The 19,445-nt window shown below is 45.1% G+C and overlaps 1 protein-coding gene and 1 long non-coding RNA gene across 5 annotated transcripts in view; one reads left to right on the top strand and one right to left on the bottom strand.

Moving 5' to 3' along the window:
* LOC133635857 (cytoplasmic dynein 1 intermediate chain 1) overlaps positions 1–19,445 on the bottom strand; it is a 145,954-nt gene that overhangs the window by 2,149 nt on the left and 124,360 nt on the right. For all 4 annotated transcript variants that reach the window (XM_062029252.1, XM_062029254.1, XM_062029255.1 and 1 more), the window contains 2 exons: positions 5,840–5,980; positions 4,269–4,394 (listed from right to left, as the gene is read on the bottom strand). In XM_062029252.1, coding sequence (XP_061885236.1) covers positions 4,269–4,394; positions 5,840–5,980 — 267 coding nt within the window. The remainder of the gene's footprint in view (positions 1–4,268; positions 4,395–5,839; positions 5,981–19,445) is intronic.
* The window catches only part of LOC133635858 (uncharacterized), a 310,718-nt gene that overhangs the window by 180,552 nt on the left and 110,721 nt on the right, over positions 1–19,445 (top strand). The window lies entirely within an intron of this gene.

Below are 19,445 nucleotides of genomic sequence, written 5' to 3'. Positions count from 1 at the left end.
CGGCGCTTCTTTGTTTACATTCCCGAAAGATGCAGTCAAGATGGAAGAACTCGGATAACAGAGACTCTAACCAGGAGGACTTTTGATTTGGATACACAGACGCCTGTAGAGAACTGGGACAACACAGACTCTTACCAGGATTACTTTGATTTGGATGACAAAGACGCAGACGTGCTACTGTGAGTATGCAGCTTTGGCTTTTTTTTGCGTATGTACGTAACTTTTTTAAAATATATAAGCTTTATGAACCTTGGGTTAGGTGAACGGTCTTTTGGGCTGAGTGATTGTGTGTGTTGATCATGTGTTTGAATTGTATTGGCGTGTTCTATGGAGCTAGGAGCTAGCAGAGGAGCTAGGAGCTAGCATAACACGTACCGTACCGTAAGTGCGCGTCACGTACGTAACTTTTTAAAAATATATAAGCTTTATGAACCTTGGGTTAGGTGAACGGTCTTTTGGGCTGAGTGATTGTGTGTGTTGATCAGGTGTTTGAATTGTATTGGCGTGTTCTATGGAGCTAGGAGCTAGCAGAGGAGCTAGGAGCTAGCATAACAAACACGCAGGTGTTATTATGCAGGATTCATTTGAGGCATATTAAATATAAGCCTGGTTGTGTTGTGGCTAATAGAGTATATATATGTCTTGTGTTTATTTACTGTTGTAGTCATTCCCAGCTGAATATCAGGTACCGTGAGTATGCAGCCTTGGCTGCTAAACATTCGATAACTTGACCGTATGTGCGCGTCACGTACGTAACTTTTTAAAAATATATAAGCTTTATGAACCTTGGGTTAGGTAAACGGTCTTTTGGGCTGAGTGATTGTGTGTGTTGATCAGGTGTTTGAATTGTATTGGCGTGTTCTATGGAGCTAGGAGCTAGCAGAGGAGCTAGGAGCTAGCATAACAAACACGCAGGTGTTTTTATGCAGGATTAATTTGTGGCATATTAAATATAAGCCTGGTTGTGTTGTGGCTAATAGAGTATATATATGTCTTGTGTTTATTTACTGTTGTAGTCATTCCCAGCTGAATATCAGGTCACCCCCGGCTCTCACAGCATCTTCCCTATCTGAATAGCTTCAACTCCCCACTAGTCCTTCACTTGCACTTTACTCATCCACAAATCTTTCATCCTCGCTCAAATTAATGGGGAAATTGTCGCTTTCTCGGTCCGAATCTCTCTCACTTCATGCGGCCATCATTGTAAACAATAGGGAACTTTGCGTATATGTTCAACTGACTACGTCACGCTACTTCCGGTAGGTGCAAGCCTTTTTTTTATCAGATACCAAAAGTTGCAATCTTTATCGTCGTTGTTCTATACTAAATCCTTTCAGCAAAAATATGGCAATATCGCGAAATGATCAAGTATGACACATAGAATAGATCTGCTATCCCCGTTTAAATAAAAAAAATTCATTTCAGTAGGCCTTTAAGGCGGTCTGTCATAACGTTTTTAGCATTCAATCAGACATTATTGTGAGGTTTTGTATTAGTGTTTTTTCACTAAATTTGGCCCCCGAGTCAAAATAATTGCCCAGGCCTGATCTAGACAACAAAACCCTTTTTTCAGACTATAAGGCACACTTCAAATCCTTTCATTTCTTTTCTCAAAAGTCGAGAGTGCGCCTAATGTACGTATTCATTCTTTGATTTGGTACATGGTGTAATAAGTCTGACCATGAGATGGCAGTCACACATAAGAGATACGTGTGGACGCAGGTTGACGCCTGTTCAATAAATGAGGCTAGCAAGAATCAACAACATTTGAATGTTTGTTTCAGAATACAGATGTTCATCAGGATACCTCTTGTACTTTGTAAACACTTTGATCAGTTTCTTCAAAAGTGGATCCTTTTAGAACATTGTTTGATTTGTTTTGCTTTTGATCTTTCCCTTCTCTTTTCATGTGTTTTTTACCTTATTGTTGTGGCCTTTTCGGATCTGCACTGCAACTACATAATTTCCCCCATAAAGTCTATCCTATCCCTATTTTTTTATTGTGTTGATCTACGTTCCCATCCTCACCTATGGTCATGAGCTTTGGGTCATGACCGAAAGGACAAGATCACGGGTACAGGCGGCCGAAATGAGTTTCCTCCGCCGGGTGGCGGGGCTCTCCCTTAGAGATAGGGTGAGAAGCTCTGCCATCCGGGGGGAGCTCAAAGTAAAGCCGCTGCTCCTCCACATCGAGAGGAGCCAGATGAGGTGGTTCGGGCATCTGGTCAGGATGCTACCCAAACGCCTCCCTCGGGAGGTGTTTAGGGCACGTCCAACCGGTAGGAGGCCACGGGGAAGACCCAGGACACGTTGGGAAGACTATGTCTCCCGGCTGGCCTGGGAACGCCTCGGGATCCCCCGGGAGGAGCTGGACGAAGTGGCTGGGGAGAGGAAAATCTGGGCTTCCCTGCTTAGCTGCTGCCCCCGCGACCCGACCTCGGATAAGCAGAAGAAGATGGATGGATGGATGGATGGATTTTTTTATTTATTTATTTATTTTTTTTAGTCTATCCCAGGGGTCGGCAACCCGCGGCTCCGGAGCCGCATGCGGCTCTTTGACCACTCTGCTGCGGCTCAGCTGCATACTTGCCGAGCCCCCCGATTTTCCCGGGAGATTTATGGATCTCAGTGCCTCTCCTAGATAACTCCCAGGGAAAATATAATCCTATTTTCAGAATAATTACTAAATTAAGGGAGTACTCTAATTGCACTGTAGTAATTGTTCTCTATAGCATTTACAAACAGCGTGCCAGCCCAGCCACATGTTGTATGTAGCTTTTATTTGACACATAAGAGACAGCAAAGCATACTTACTCATCAGCCACACAGCTTACACTGACGGTAGCCGTATCAAACAACTTTAACACTGTTACGTTACAAATATGCGCCACACTGTGAACCCACACCAAAAAAGAATGAAAAACACATTTCTGGAGAACATCCCACCGTAACACAACATAAACACAACACAACCAATACCCAGAATCCCATGCAGCCCTAACTCTTCCGGTCTAGATTATACACCCCCGCTACCACCAAATCCCCCCCACACATCAACCCCCCCCCCCCTCTGTGCGTTGGTTGAGCGGAAGAGTTAGGGCTGCATGGGATTCTGGGTATTGGTTGTGTTGTGTTTATGTTGTGTTACAGTGCAGATGTTCTCCAGAAATGTGTTTGTCATTCTTTTTTGGTGTGGGTTCAAAGTATGGCGCATATTTGTAACGTAACAGTGTTAAAGTTGTTTTATAAGGCTACCGTCAGTGTAAGATGTGTAGCTGCTGACCTAGTACGCATTGCTGTCACTTATGCGAGCAAGCTGAATCTGCATTCTACATGTGGTCGAGCAAGTACACTGTTTGGGCAGGCTGTAGAGGGCGCCAAAAGCAGTGCCATCACGCCAATGAGAGGGTTGGCAAGTATGACGCCATCAAGCGCCATTCATTCAAAACTCGCGGGCCGCACTAACATCAAATTTCCACATTAAAGTGCGTGCCGGTGCGTGTGTCTGAGACCCCTGGTTAACATAGCACAAAGCATTTAAGCTTTGTATGCGGTGTTTTTTCATTTTAAATTTTAAATTTTTTTTTGTGGCTCCCATTATTTTCTTTAATTTGTGAAACTTGCCAAAATGGCTCTTTGAGTGGTAAAGGTTGCCGACCCCTGGTCTATCCTATCCTGAATCCGTTCCATACTTGAGCTGTTTGCAAAGACCAATTCATAGATAAGACGCACCTTTGTATAGGCCGCAGGGTTCAAAGCTTGGGGGAAAAAGTAGCAGGTTATAGTCTGGAAAATACGGTAAATGTTGATTTAAATTTTTACAAACAAATTGTAATTCTGTATATAATCATTAGGGGTGCTCCAAAAATTGATTCACACCTGAATCGCGTTTTTTTTAAATTTCCATTATAAATATATAATGATTTTCACAAATAAATGTTTTGTTTTGTTTTAAGAATGTATTTTTTGAAAATCCCTTTTTAGGTTATCTCCATGCTTAGTGGCTGTGCATCTATGTCGTACATCACAAGCAAAAAGAGGTTTTATAAGCTGTAACTTTTCTTGTAAATATTTCTTGTGGCTCTGAAAGGTGATACAACATTTGCTGCGTGAGCAGATCATGGTCATGTTCGCTGTCAGCCATGATCTTGTGTCCAAATGGAAACATGGAGGACACTGAGCAAGACAGATGAAGCTTGTGTTGGGCAAAATGTGGCTTTGAGTTTAACAGCATAGAAGTCCAATAGTGAATAATGATGAGGTCGTACCTCTCCAGTATCGTAGACCCACACTCGTCCTTCCGAGTCGCCAACAGCCACGTCCTTGCCCCCGGATGACCAGCGCACTCTGTTCAGGGCCGAGGCCCCTGGGATGGTGGCACTGGCGCTGGGCACCTGGCGCACACAACAAGAGATGACGTGAGCCGCTACACGCCTGTTGCATGCGCCGCTTGCCTACTCTGGTAAGGATGAGAAAACCTTCTCCTATCAGCGGACATGTGACCGGCGTCTGACGCGCGTCACCTGTGAAGAGCGAGGCCTTGGCGCCATGTCGGCTCACACAACCAGAGTCGGGAGGCAGCTCCGCCCACTGCCTCCCGACACAGCACTTTCACTTGAGTCTATAGAAACGCGTGTGTGTGTGTGTGTGTGTGTGTGTGTGTGTGTGTGTGTGTGTGTGTGTGTGTGTGTGTGTGTGTGTGTGTGTGTGTGTGTGTGTGTGTGTGTGTGTGTGTGTGTGTGTGTGTGTGCGAGTGCGTGCGTGTGTGTCTGCTGGAAATGAGAAGCAGGCGCTCCGAACTTCTCCGTTAATGTTGTTATGACTGTGTGTTTTTAATATCATGCTAACAATGCAAGTCTGTTGCTATTAGACTGTGTGTGCGTGCGTGTGTGTGTGTGTGTGTGTGTGTGTGTGTGTGTGTGTGTGTGTGTGTGTGTGTGTGTGTGTGTGCGTGAGCGTGAGAGCAAAGGTTTGTCAGTGAGCGCATTGTGGGAGCAGTGATGGCGTCCATAATGAAATGTTCCTGCGTGGAAGAAAAGGCTTCCTGTAAGTGTGGAGGGGGCCATGGGAACGCCGTCATGTGTACTTCCTGCTCGGTGCTATCAATGACATCATCGTGACTTGGTGGACTTAGGACAAAGTGACAGGGAGAACATGTTGGGTGTGTCGTCTCCATGGTGACGCAGAGAGGAAGATTCGGCTTTTTAGCCACGCCCATGTGACGACGTCTATAACTCTTTTATCCATGAAAATATAGCAAAGCATACATGAAAGTATATGGATGTATAAAGTATACATGAAAGTATACGGATGTGTAGTCCAAAGTATATGGAAGTATAAGGTATACATGAAAGTATATGAAAGTATATGGATGTATAGTCAGAAGTATATGGATGTATAACTTATACATGAAAGTATATGGATGTATAGTCAAGATTATATGGAAGTATATGGATGTATAAAATATACATGAAAGTACATATGAAAATATACTTTTATGTATACTTTTATATGTACCTTCATGTATACTTTTATGTACACTTTTATATGTACTTTCATCTATAGTGTGTTGTGTTGGAACGTCAGCATGGCGACTGGGAGAGCCGGACAAGACGATGTCACATGTCAGTGTTAGTAGGACACGCCCACGTGAGAAGGAGGGAGGGGAAGCTGGGGTGTTGTCTTGGCGTAGTCCTTAGGACGCGCGCACGCACACACACACACACACACACACACACACACACACACACACACACACACACTCACACACACCCGTTAGGACTTTGACGCAGCCATCCAATCGAGGCAATTACGCACACACACACAGGGCGACACACACCTCTGTGTCGTCGTTGAGGTTCCAGAGGTCGAGACGAGCCATCCCGTCGACGGCGGCGAAGACGGCCGGGTGTGCGGGCGACCACATGACGTCGTAGACGTAGTCTGCGTTGTCTTCGAAGGAGTAGAGAGGCTTGTTGTGCTGCAGACAAAATGTTTATGATGCACTGTGGAAGGAGTAGAGAGGCTTGTTGTGCTGCAGACAAAATGTTTATGATGCACTGTGGAAGGAGTAGAGAGGCTTGTTGTGCTGCAGACAAAATGTTTAAGATGCACTGTGGAAGGAGTAGAGAGGCTTGTTGTGCTGCAGACAAAATGGAGGATGTTTATGATGCACTGTGGAAGGAGTACAGAGGCGTGTTGTGCTGCAGACAAAATGGTTATGATGCCCCTTCAGCTGTGGCGGACACGAACAAAGGTGCGGAGAGTGAGCTTCAGACTGAGTGGTGCTGCCTCATGAGGCCTTGGAGCGCTCTGCTGCTCGCTCTTCATCTTGATCAATGCCTCACACGCCGCCATAAACACACTCCTCCGCACTCCTCCACACTCCTGCACACTCCTGCACACTCCTCTACACTCCTGCACACTCCTGCACACTCCTCTGCACTCCTCCGCACTCCTGCACACTCATCCACACTCCTCCGCACTTTTCCACACTAGAGTTCCACACTCCTGCGCACTCCTCCGCACTCCTCCACACTCCTCCGCACTCCTCCACACTCCTCTACACTCCTGCACACTCCTCCGCACTCCTGCACACTCATCCACACTAGAGTTCCACACTCCTGCGCACTCCTCCGCACTCCTCCACACTCCTCCGCGCTCCTCCACACTCCTGCACACTCCTCCGCACTCTTCCACACTCCTCCGTGCTCCTCCACAGTCCTGCACGCTACTCCACACTCCTCCACACTCCTGCACACTCCTCCGCACTCTTCCACACTCCTTCGTGCTCCTCCACACTCCTGCACGCTCCTCCGCACTCTTCCACACTCCTCCGTGCTCCTCCACACTCCTCCGCGCTCCTCCACACTCCTGCACACTCCTCCGCACTCTTCCACACTCCTCCGTGCTCCTCCACAGTCCTGCACGCTACTCCACACTCCTCCACACTCCTGCACACTCCTCCGCACTCTTCCACACTCCTCCGTGCTCCTCCACAGTCCTGCACGCTACTCCACACTCTTGCACACTCCTCCGCACTCTTCCACACTCCTTCGTGCTCCTCCACACTCCTCCGTGCTCCTCCACACTCCTGCACACTCCTGCACACTCCTCCGCACTCTTCCACACTCCTCCGTGCTCCTCCACAGTCCTGCACGCTACTCCACACTCCTCCACACTCCTGCACACTCCTCCGCACTCTTCCACACTCCTTCGTGCTCCTCCACACTCCTGCACGCTCCTCCGCACTCTTCCACACTCCTCCGTGCTCCTCCACACTCCTCCGCGCTCCTCCACACTCCTGCACACTCCTCCGCACTCTTCCACACTCCTCCGTGCTCCTCCACAGTCCTGCACGCTACTCCACACTCCTCCACACTCCTGCACACTCCTCCGCACTCTTCCACACTCCTCCGTGCTCCTCCACAGTCCTGCACGCTACTCCACACTCTTGCACACTCCTCCGCACTCTTCCACACTCCTTCGTGCTCCTCCACACTCCTCCGTGCTCCTCCACACTCCTGCACACTCCTGCACACTCCTCCGCACTCTTCCACACTCCTCCGTGCTCCTCCACAGTCCTGCACGCTACTCCACACTCCTCCACACTCCTGCACACTCCTCCGCACTCTTCCACACTCCTTCGTGCTCCTCCACACTCCTGCACGCTCCTCCGCACTCTTCCACACTCCTCCGTGCTCCTCCACACTCCTCCGCGCTCCTCCACACTCCTGCACACTCCTCCGCACTCTTCCACACTCCTCCGTGCTCCTCCACAGTCCTGCACGCTACTCCACACTCTTGCACACTCCTCCGCACTCTTCCACACTCCTTCGTGCTCCTCCACACTCCTCCGTGCTCCTCCACACTCCTGCACACTCCTGCACACTCCTCCGCACTCTTCCACACTCCTCCGTGCTCCTCCACAGTCCTGCACGCTACTCCACACTCCTCCACACTCCTGCACACTCCTCCGCACTCTTCCACACTCCTTCGTGCTCCTCCACACTCCTGCACGCTCCTCCGCACTCTTCCACACTCCTCCGTGCTCCTCCACACTCCTCCGCGCTCCTCCACACTCCTGCACACTCCTCCGCACTCTTCCACACTCCTCCGTGCTCCTCCACAGTCCTGCACGCTACTCCACACTCTTGCACACTCCTCCGCACTCTTCCACACTCCTTCGTGCTCCTCCACACTCCTCCGTGCTCCTCCACACTCCTGCACACTCCTGCACACTCCTCCGCACTCTTCCACACTCCTCCGTGCTCCTCCACAGTCCTGCACGCTACTCCACACTCCTCCACACTCCTGCACACTCCTCCGCACTCTTCCACACTCCTTCGTGCTCCTCCGCACTCTTCCACACTCCTCCGTGCTCCTCCACACTCCTCCGCACTCCTCCACACTCCTGCACACTCCTCCGCACTCTTCCACACTCCTCCATGCTCCTCCACACTCCTGCACACTCCTTCGTGCTCCTCCACACTCCTGCACGCTACTCCACACTCCTGCACACTCCTCCGCACTCTTCCACACTCCTTCGTGCTCCTCCACACTCCTGCACGCTCCTCCGCACTCTTCCACACTCCTCCGTGCTCCTCCACAGTCCTGCACGCTACTCCACACTCCTCCACACTCCTGCACACTCCTCCGCACTCTTCCACACTCCTTCGTGCTCCTCCACACTCCTGCACGCTCCTCCGCACTCTTCCACACTCCTCCGTGCTCCTCCACACTCCTCCGCGCTCCTCCACACTCCTGCACACTCCTCCGCACTCTTCCACACTCCTCCGTGCTCCTCCACACTCCTGCACACTCCTCCACACTCCTGCACACTCCTCCGCACTCTTCCACACTCCTCCGTGCTCCTCCACAGTCCTGCACGGTACTCCACACTCCTGCACACTCCTCCACACTCCTGCACACTCCTCCGCAATCCTCCACACTCCTGCGCACTCCTTCGCACTCCTGCACACTCCTCCGCAATCCTCCACACTCCTGCACACTCCTCCGCACTCCTCCACACTCCTGCACACTCCTCCGCACTCTTCCACACTCCTTCGTGCTCCTCCACACTCCTGCACGCTCCTCCGCACTCTTCCACACTCCTCCGTGCTCCTCCACACTCCTCCGCGCTCCTCCACACTCCTGCACACTCCTCCGCACTCTTCCACACTCCTCCGTGCTCCTCCACACTCCTCCGCGCTCCTCCACACTCCTGCACACTCCTCCGCACTCTTCCACACTCCTCCGTGCTCCTCCACAGTCCTGCACACTACTCCACACTCCTCCACACTCCTGCACACTCCTCCGCAATCCTCCACACTCCTGCGCACTCCTTCGCACTCCTGCACACTCCTCCGCAATCCTCCACACTCCTCCGTGCTCCTCCACAGTCCTGCACACTACTCCACACTCCTCCACACTCCTGCACACTCCTCCACACTCCTGCGCACTCCTTCGCACTCCTGCACACTCCTCCGCACTCTTCCACACTCCTGCACACGAGTGTAGTACCTCGCACAAAGATGACATAAAACTCACATTTGAGTCGCAGATTGTGAGGGGGAACGTCGTGGCGAAGTTGGGAGAGTGGCTGTGCCAGCAATCTGAGGGTTCCTGGTTCAATCCCCACCTTCTACCATCCTAGTCACGTCCGTTGTGTCCTTGAGTAAGACACTTCACCCTTGCTCCTGATGGGTCTGGTTAGCGCCGTGCATGGCAGCTCCCGCCATCAGTGTGTGAATGTGTGTGGGTGAATGGGTGAATGTGGTAAATAGTGTCAAAGCACTTTGAGTTCCTTAAAAAAAGGTAGAAAAGCGCTATACAAGTACAACCCATTTACCATTTACCATTACCATTCAGGTCGATTGCCTTTAGACTGAAGTTGCCTTTGAAAAATCCGATTCCAATCAGATTCAGGACTAACTCCTGATGTGGTCTGAAGCGGATGCAGAAGATTACATTTTAAGCACTTTGGGCTTAATTTACATACATACACCAAATTGGATGTTTTTGCCTTCGAGAGATACAGATAGGGTTTTTTTTTTTGCCAGTCTAAACGCTCCATGTGGTAAGTGCTGTCCCTTACATTTGGCCATTCCATAAACGTTAGATGTCTAATCCAGGGGTCACCAACGCGGTGCCCGCGGGCACCAGGTAGCCCGTAAGGACCAGATGAGTAGCCCGCTGGCCTGTTCTAAAAATAGCTCAAATAGCAGCACTTACCAGTGAGCTGCCTCTATTTTTTAAATTGTATTTATTTACTAGCAAGCTGGTCTCGCTTTGCCCAACATTTTTAATTCTAAGAGAGACAAAACTCAAATAGAATTTGAAAATCCAAGAAAATATTTTAAAGACTTGGTCTTCACTTGTTTAAATAAATTCATTATTTTTTTTACTTTGCCTCTTATAACTTTCAGAAAGACAATTTTAGAGAAAAAATACAACCTTAAAAAGGATTTTAGGATTTTTAAACACATATACCTTTTTACCTTTTAAATTCCTTCCTCTTCTTTCCTGACAATTTAAATCAATGTTCAAGTAAATTTATTATTTTTATTGTAAAGAATAATAAATACATTTTAATTTAATTCTTCATTTTAGTTTCTGTTTTTTTGACGAAGAATATTTGTGAAATATTTCTTCAAACATATTATGATTAAAATTCAAAAAAAATATTTTGGCAAATCTAGAAAATCTGTAGAATCAAATTTAAATCTTATTTCAAAGTCTTTTGATTTTCTTTTAAAAATTTTGTTCTGGAAAATCTAGAAGGAATAATGATTTGTCTTTGTTAGAAATATAGCTTGGTCCAATTTGTTATATATTCTAACAAAGTGCAGATTGTATTTTAACCTGTCATCAAAATTCTAAAATTAATCTTAATCAGGAAAAATTACTAATTTTTTTTTTAATTTATTTATTTGTTTTTTTTCAAAAATATTCGAATTAGCTAGTTTTTCTCTTCTTTTTGTCGGTTGAATTTTGAATTTTAAAGAGTCGAAATTGAAGATAAACTATGTTTCAAAATTTTATTGTCATTTTTTTCGTGTTTTCTCCTCTTTTAAACCGTTCAATTAAGTGTAAATATCATTAATTATTAATAATAACATAGAGTTAAAGGTAAATTGAGCAAATTGGCTATTTTCGGCAATTTATTTAAGTGTGTATCAAACTGGTAGCCCTTCGCATTAATCACTACCCAAGAAGTAGCTCTTGGTTTCAAAAAGGTTGGTGACCCCTGGTCTAAACGCTCCAAGTAGTAAGGGCTGTATCTTAAATTTGGCCATTCCCAAAACGTTAGATTTCTAAACGCGCCATGGAGTAAGGGCTGTCCATTACATTTGGCCATTCCCTAAAATCTGCCTGTAACTTTTGGAGCCATCTATAGCGGAATTAAAAGAAAGGGAATGAACACTCTTGTCAGTCATCCACTATCTTTGACTCTGAAGGGGGCCGCCAGCATGCATACTCACAGAAAGGTACACATAAGGTAACCTTAACCCCAATAATCATCCAATCAGTTGCACCTTATCCTATTCCAGAACTTTCCTGCAAGTTTCATGAAAGTACTTTTTGAGGTATTCTGCTAAAGAAGGACCAAACAAAAGAACCAAGTAACCAAGTAGACTGCAACAATTCCATAACCTTCTTGCAGAGTCACCAAGTGGAATGTGACAAAATGTCCATTCTTTCTCAGTGCTATGATGTCAAACTAATTAGTTAATTAATCACATCTATTAGTGCCAACTATATCAAAGCAAGGTGAGGTGTCCCACTTGGCAGAGGGTCAATCAGACAATCCAGTGGAGCGCGGAGCTCCTAGAAGGTACAATCTGGCTCATTCCTTCCGCCCTCTTCCTGATGGAGCACATAGTCTAGTACAGGGGTGTCAAACTCATTTTAGATCGGGGGCCACATGGAGAAAAATCTACACCCAAATGGGCCGGACTAGTAAAATCACGGCACGATAACTTAAAAATAAAGACAACTTCAGATTGTTTTCTTTGTTAGAAAATAGAACATTCTGAAATTAGAGATGTCCGATAATATCGGCCGATAAATGCTTTAAAATGTAATATCGGAAATTATCGGTATCGGTTTCAAAAAGTAAAATTTATGACTTTTTAAAACGCCGGAGTGGTACACGGGCGTAGGGAGAAGTACAGAGCGCCAATAAACCTTAAAGGCACTGCCTTGCGTGCCGGCCCAATCTCATAATACCTACGGCTTTCACACACACAAGTGAATGCAATACATACTTGGTCAACAGCCATACAGGTCACACTGAGGGTGGCCGTATAAACAACTTTAACACTGTTACAAATATGCGCCACACTGTGAACCCACACCAAGCAAGAATGACAAACACATTTCGGGAGAACATCCGCACCGTAACACAACATAAACACAACAGAACAAATACCCAGAACCCCTTGCAGCACTAACTCTTCCGGGACGCTACAATATACACCCCCCCGCCCCCCCCCCACCTCAACCCAGCCCACCTCAACCTCCTCATGCTCTCTCAGGGAGAGCATGTCCCAAATTCCAAGCTGCTGTTTTGTGGCATGTTAAAAAAAAATAATGCACTTTGTGACTTCAATAATAAATATGGCAGTGCCATGTTGGCATTTTTTTCCATAACTTGAGATGATTTATTTTGGAAAACCTTGTTACATTGTTTAATGCATCCAGCGGGGCATCACAACAAAATTAGGCATAATAATGTGTTAATTCCATGACTATATATATCGGTATCGGTTGATATCGGAATCGATAATTAAGAGTTGGACAATATTGGAATATCGGATATCGGCAAAAAAGCCATTATCGGACATCTCTATCTGAAAATGTACAAATCATAATGTTGTTGGGGTTTTTTTACACTTACATGTTGCGGTTAATAGTATTCTATCTATTTCTCGTTATTTATATTTTCTGAATAAATTATGTGATAATGTTCATCAGTCAACTCATTGGTGTTAATTTTCAATCTATCAAGATAAAAAAATTATATCAAAATCAAATTACAGGATGTTATTTATGTAGTTTGCTCATTTTTCTCGACTGACATGTACTAACTGTACTAACATGCGGTTTATTTTGTACATATGAAGCATCATCTACAAAGATACAAAGAATTGCTATTGCGACAGCTGTTTCATTCAAAAATTTCAGGTTAATTTTTATACTTAGCAACCTGTTTGTGGGCCTGATCCGGCCCTCGGGCCGTACGTTTGACACCCCTGGTCTAGTAAATACTGTAGCGTGATTAAAGTACTTTGCGGGCTACAGAGTGCACCTGTATTTAAAGATGCCGATGTAGCACATAGTCTAGTAAATACTGTAGCGTGATTACGGTACTTTGCAAAGCTATAGAGCGCACCTGTATTTAAAGATGCTGATGTTAAAAGTGTTTAACGGTTTGGCAAAAAGTCCCTTTTGTAATGAACGTTTGCGTTCAGTCAGTTGTGTGTCACTGAGGAAACAGATGAGAAATAAAAGACTGAGTATGTCATTGTAGGGACCAGGGCCACGCACTGGATTCAACCTAGAGAAATAAAAGAATGAGTGCGTCATTGTAGGGACCGGGGCCACACACTGGATTCAGCCTAGTCTTCAATATACTACTTAAAGGAGACCTGTGATGAATGTAGTCTTTTCTGACATATAAATGTTGGATACTCCTGTTAAACAATGCCCCAAACCATAAAGTCGGGACGTCAGAGCCATGTGGACATACTTATTTGGACATCAAGTCAAACAATCAGCCAGAGCGATGAGGAATCACCAAGAAAAAGTTGGATAAAGTATTATTTCCATCAAATCTTGCCATGTGCATATTACTACCGACGTGCAAAATGCAGTGCTAATGCTGGTCAAATCAACAGTTTTTATGTACAGTGTGAATCATTCACAGAGTGTGCAGGTGTACCTCTTGTTGTGACCGGGTGAATCTATATCATGTGTTATTTTCAACCGTGTCTGGAAAGAAAATATTGGCGCCAATTTCAAGCCATACAGTACTTTACGGGCCAGTATTTAAGCCACACCCACCAAAATTTAGAAGAAATGCAGTGTAAAAATATGTATGTAAAAATATGGCGCAGATAAATACCGGTACGAAATATTCTGAAAATGTTTATTAACATTTAACGGCGTGGCAAAGTTGGTAGAGTGGCCGTGCCAGTAACCGGAGGGTTGCTGGTTACTGGGGGTTCAATCCCCACCTTCTACCATCCTAGTCACGTCCGTTGTGTCCTTGGGCAAGACACTTCACCCTTGCTCCTGATGGGTGCTGGTAGCGCCTTGCATGGCAGCTCCCTCCATCAGTGTGTGAATGTGTGTATAACCCATTTATCATTTATAACATACCTTAAGCATACTTGCCAACCCTCCCGATTTTTCCGGGAGACTTCCAAATTTCAGTGCCCCTCCCGAAAATCTCCCGGGGCAACCATTCTCCCGAATTTCTCCCGATTTTCACCCGGACAACAATATTAAGGGCGTGCCGTGATGGCACTGTCTTTAGCGTCCTCTACAACCTGTCGTCACGTCCGCTTTTTCACCATACAAACAGCGTGCCGGCCCAGCCCCATGTTGTATGCGGCTTCTGCAGACACACGCAAGTGACTGCAAGACGTACTTGATCAACAGCCATACAGGTCACACCGAGGGTGGCTGTATAAACAACTTTAACGCTGTTACAAATATGCGCCACACTGTGAACCCACACCGAACAAGAATGACAAACACATTTCGGGAGAACATCCGCACCGTAACACAACATAAACACAACAGAACAAATACCCCGGAATCCCATGCAGCCCTAACTCTTCCGGGCTACAATATACACCCCCGCTACCACCAAACCCCGCCCCCCCAACTGCGCCCACCTCAACCCCCCCCACACACACCTCAAGCCCCCCAAATCTCCCGAATTCAGAGGTCTCAAGGTTGGCAAGTATGACCTTAAGTATTTCCAAACAGTGTCTGTAACACGGCAGTAAAACGGCTGATCAAACAAAACAGAAGTCATGGTCATGGACCCACTCCACGGTGACGTTTTGGTGAATTTACTGAGGAATTTGTGAAACTAAAACAATACAAAAAGAATGCCATTGTAAGTTAATAATACTAACACGGACACTCATAAACGGGTTCGCATATTAGTTAATGCTAAAAACGCTAGCTTGATTACATTACGATAGCACGTACAAATATGCATGGAAACCCATTTACAGACATCACACATGGGACGGTTTAGTCAGTAAGAATTGTTTTAGTTATATTGTAAAACTTACAAACATTGCTTGGAATGATGAATGAAGAATCCATACGAGTAGAAACGCTATGGACAAATAGTAGACAAAGCAGGACTTGTACTTCCGGTTGTAGGCACGAAACAGGAAGTACATTTTCAAACAATAACACAAGAAAGATCCATACATTAGCTGTAAAACATAGAAAAAAAAGTAACGGCCTATAGTCCGGAAAATATAAGATATGTGTAAGTTGGAGTCCTGTAGGTGGCAGTAGTGTGCACCAACAAGTGGGAGAAAAGGAGAGGATCCATGAATCTGAGTTTTTATGATGGTGAAGTCGAACACCTCTCCCACTTTTGCCCTTTAGCAAAGAAAATATGTCCCAAGAACTGCTCAGACCACAGCACAATTTTTCATTTCAGGTTTACTTTAAAGTCAGCACTTTTCTGAATGTTGTTCATACACGTCTTCCTGCTGTCCGTAGTACTATTATGATGTACCAGCCAAGGATGTTTCCCCTCAGTCTATACCTCAGGGAGCTTACCACCACCAACGTGAGACTGAATAATGGCTGTCACTCAAGCATTTTGGTGAACTGAAATATAAACAAATGCAATACTTGCTCTGTTCAGACTTGCTTCACTTGATTTCATCTGCTGACAGGATGTCTAAAGTTGGACCACTAAATGTCACTTTTTGTAACACCTGTTGTTCAAAATCATCACAAGAAGTTACAAGTTACAAAAGCAAAAACAATCTGATCAATCAAATCCTTGATCCTCAAACTCTAAAAGAAAACTGCAGGGATGTTTTTTTTTTTACCTTAACCTTAACGTGAGACAAGAACAAACACACTCTTTTCTGTACGGTCTATAGAGTAAAAAATCTGCTAGTAAGAGGCGACTAACAATGCAGGTAATGGGGATAGGATCTATTCGGCCTACAAAGCCTTTTATTTTTCAGACAATAAGGCACACTTAAAATACTTTTATTATCTCCAAAATGGACAGTGCGCCTTATAACCTGGTGCGCCTAATGTACGTGTTCATTCTGCTTGTGCTTACCGAGATTGAAGCAATTTTATTTGGTACACGGTGTAATGATAAGTGTGACCAGAAGATGGCAGTCACACATAAGAGATACGTGTGGACTGCAGGTTGATGCCTGTTCAATAAATGACGCCAGCAAGCAACACCAAAAATGATGTTCCATTGAGAATATAGCAGAGGTGTGGACTCGAGTCACATGACTTGGACTCGAGTCAGAGAAGGGGGAAAAAAACGGTCAGCTATTTTTAAATTGAAGAAACAATATGATTAGATTATATATACATGCGTATATCCTACATAAACAATGTATGAATACATTAGATATCTATATATCTTAGGGACCTATAGACTGTAACTCTGTTGCTGCAGCAGTAGAGAGTTTATTCTGTCTTGACACTTTGTATTGATATTTTGTATTACATTCTTCCCTTAAATGATAATGTTTACAGTGATTGTTTTATATCTATTTTTTATGTATGTCGCTTTGGATACAAGCGTCTGCCAAATACTTAAACATATATAAACACCTGAAAGTCTTTATATCAGCTAAAACCACCAATCTGTTTCACTGGATTCAGAATAAAACCAAATGCTGTCTTACCCAACAATGTTAGTATTTGAATATTGTTACTTGAAGACTTATTCCTGGTTACAATTATACTGTTAAGAAAGTATTGTCTTATACTTTGCCTAAAATGAGAATGCATCATAATCAGTGGCGGCTGGTGAATTTTGTTTTAGGTGGGGCTGAAAGTTTGTAAACCAAACCCCTGTAGGGGCGTCATCCTCCCCCAGAAGATTTCTTTGTGATTCTCACATACAAATATTGAAGATCTTTGCTCCTTCTCAACTTTGTGGTAATGTTATTTTCATAAAATACAACCAATAGTATGTTAATGTTTGTTTTTGCAAATGTGTTTATTCTGTAAAGGAATGAGTTAAATGTTTAAAATTGTTTAAACTATTAAAATGACTGGTTAATAGTGCTATTATGAAGTGCAATGTCAGCACCATTTTTTTCCTGCAATTTCAAATGCACTTGTTTTAATAAATAAATACAGCGTTTTAAAAGCATACACAATCTGTGTAAAAATATTAGTCTGTGGTTAAAAGGACTTGAAAGGACTCGAAACTCAAAATGCAGGACTTGGGACTTGACTTGAGACTTTCTAGTCTTGACTTTGGACTTGACTCGGGACTTGCCTGTCTTGACTCGGGACTTGACTCGAGACTTGAGGGCAAAGACTTGAGACTTACTTGTGACTTGCAAAGCAATGACTTGGTCCCACCTCTGGAATATAGTACATTACACGCAGCACTCAAAAATCTGTCAGAATGTTTTGGTACGACTTTGGTAAGCTAAGAAGCCACACCGCTTGATGGATTGTCGGTGCATAACGGCTACCGTAGTCAGACGTACTGTGCTTCACCATACGGTATTATTATGGTGTGTGTATAAGGACCCCAAAATGGCACCTATTAGCAGACATATTATCTGGCGTTTTGTTTTCTTACCTATTGGTACCTGCTGATGTGTATTTAGGATCTGCATAAGTCCTGAAAATGTGCGCGCGTCCGCCATCGTAGTCCGCGCGTAGTCAATAAGTTCCTCCTTTTTCTCTATGCTCCTGTTGTGGGGCATACATTCTCTGCTGTTGCCATTTCTAATACAAAGTAGCGTACACGTCCAACTTATATCTGTCAGTAGACTCGCGATGGAAGCGCTAAAAACTAGCACATGGCTAACAGGAAGAATACGCTGTCAAAGCGGAGGCACGTAGATAAGAGTGCCCACAAAACGCCGCAGAAAGCGTCTTGAAGATGGTGTGTAAAACATACCATTTTGAGCAAAGAAGCACCATGACATGTTATGTAGACCACCAGGAAGTATTTTACATGTAAAAAACAAATCATAGCATGACCCCTTTAATGCGCCTTATAATCTGGTGCGCCCTATGGTCTGAAAAATAGTGTATACGCTGTAAGCATGTGTGTCATGTAGTAACAAGCTAATTGGTGATATCATGTCCATTTTAAGCATTATTGTAACTCCTTCTCAGGGCGCATTGATTTCCCAGAGTGCATTGCAACTGTTGCTACTTCCGCCAACAACAACAACATAGAGAGCACCTTCCGCTAGTGCAGGGGTCGGCAACCTTTACCACTCAAAGAGCCATTTTGGCAAGTTTCACAAATTAAAGAAAGTAATGGGAGCCACAAAAAAAAAATTTAAGTTTAAAATGAAAAACACCGCATACAAAGTTTAAATGCTTTGTGCTATGTTAACCAGGGGTCTCCGACACACGCACCGGCACGCACTTTAATGTGGAAATTTGATGTTAGTGCAGCCCGCGAGTTTTCAATGAATGGCGCTTGATAGCGTCATACTTGCCAACCCTCTCATTTTTCCCGGGGGAATCCCGGATATCAGAGCGTGATGACACTGCATTTGGCGCCCTCTACAGTCTGCCCTAACAGTGTACCTGCTCGACCACACGTAGAATGCAGTTTCAGCTTGCTCACGTAAGTGACAGCAAGGCGTACTAACTCAGCAGCCACACATCTTACACTGACGGTACCAATACCCAGAATCCCATGCAGCCCTAACTCTTCCGCTCAACCAACGCACGGAGGGGGGGGGGGGGTGATGTGTGGGGGGATTTGGTGGTAGCGGGGGTGTATAATGTAGACCGGAAGAGTTAGGGCTGCATGGGATTCTGGGTAATGGTTGTGTTGTGTTTATGTTGTGTTACGGTGGGATTTTCTCCAGAAATGTGTTTTTCATTCTTTTTTGGTGTGGGTTCACAGTGTGGCGCATATTTGTAACGTAACAATGTTAAAGTTGTTTGATACGGCTACCATCAGTGTAAGCTGTGTGGCTGATGAGTAAGTATGCTTTGCTGTCTCCTGTGTGTGCAAGTAATAACAACATGCAACATGTGGCTGGACTGGCACGCTGTATGTAAATGCTATAGAGGACAATTACTGCAGTGCAATTAGGGCACGCCCTTTATTTAGTAATTACAGTGTAAATAGGATTATATTTTCCCTGGGAATAATCTATGAGAGACACTGAGATCCATAAGTCTCCTGGGAAAATTGGGGGGGTCGGCATGTATGT

This window comes from Entelurus aequoreus, linkage group LG20 (genome assembly GCF_033978785.1).
Source record: "Entelurus aequoreus isolate RoL-2023_Sb linkage group LG20, RoL_Eaeq_v1.1, whole genome shotgun sequence".
NCBI classification, from domain to species: Eukaryota; Metazoa; Chordata; class Actinopteri; order Syngnathiformes; family Syngnathidae; genus Entelurus; species Entelurus aequoreus.
The sequence above is the reverse complement of the archived record's forward strand: the minus strand, read 5'-3'. Positions and strand labels throughout refer to the sequence as shown.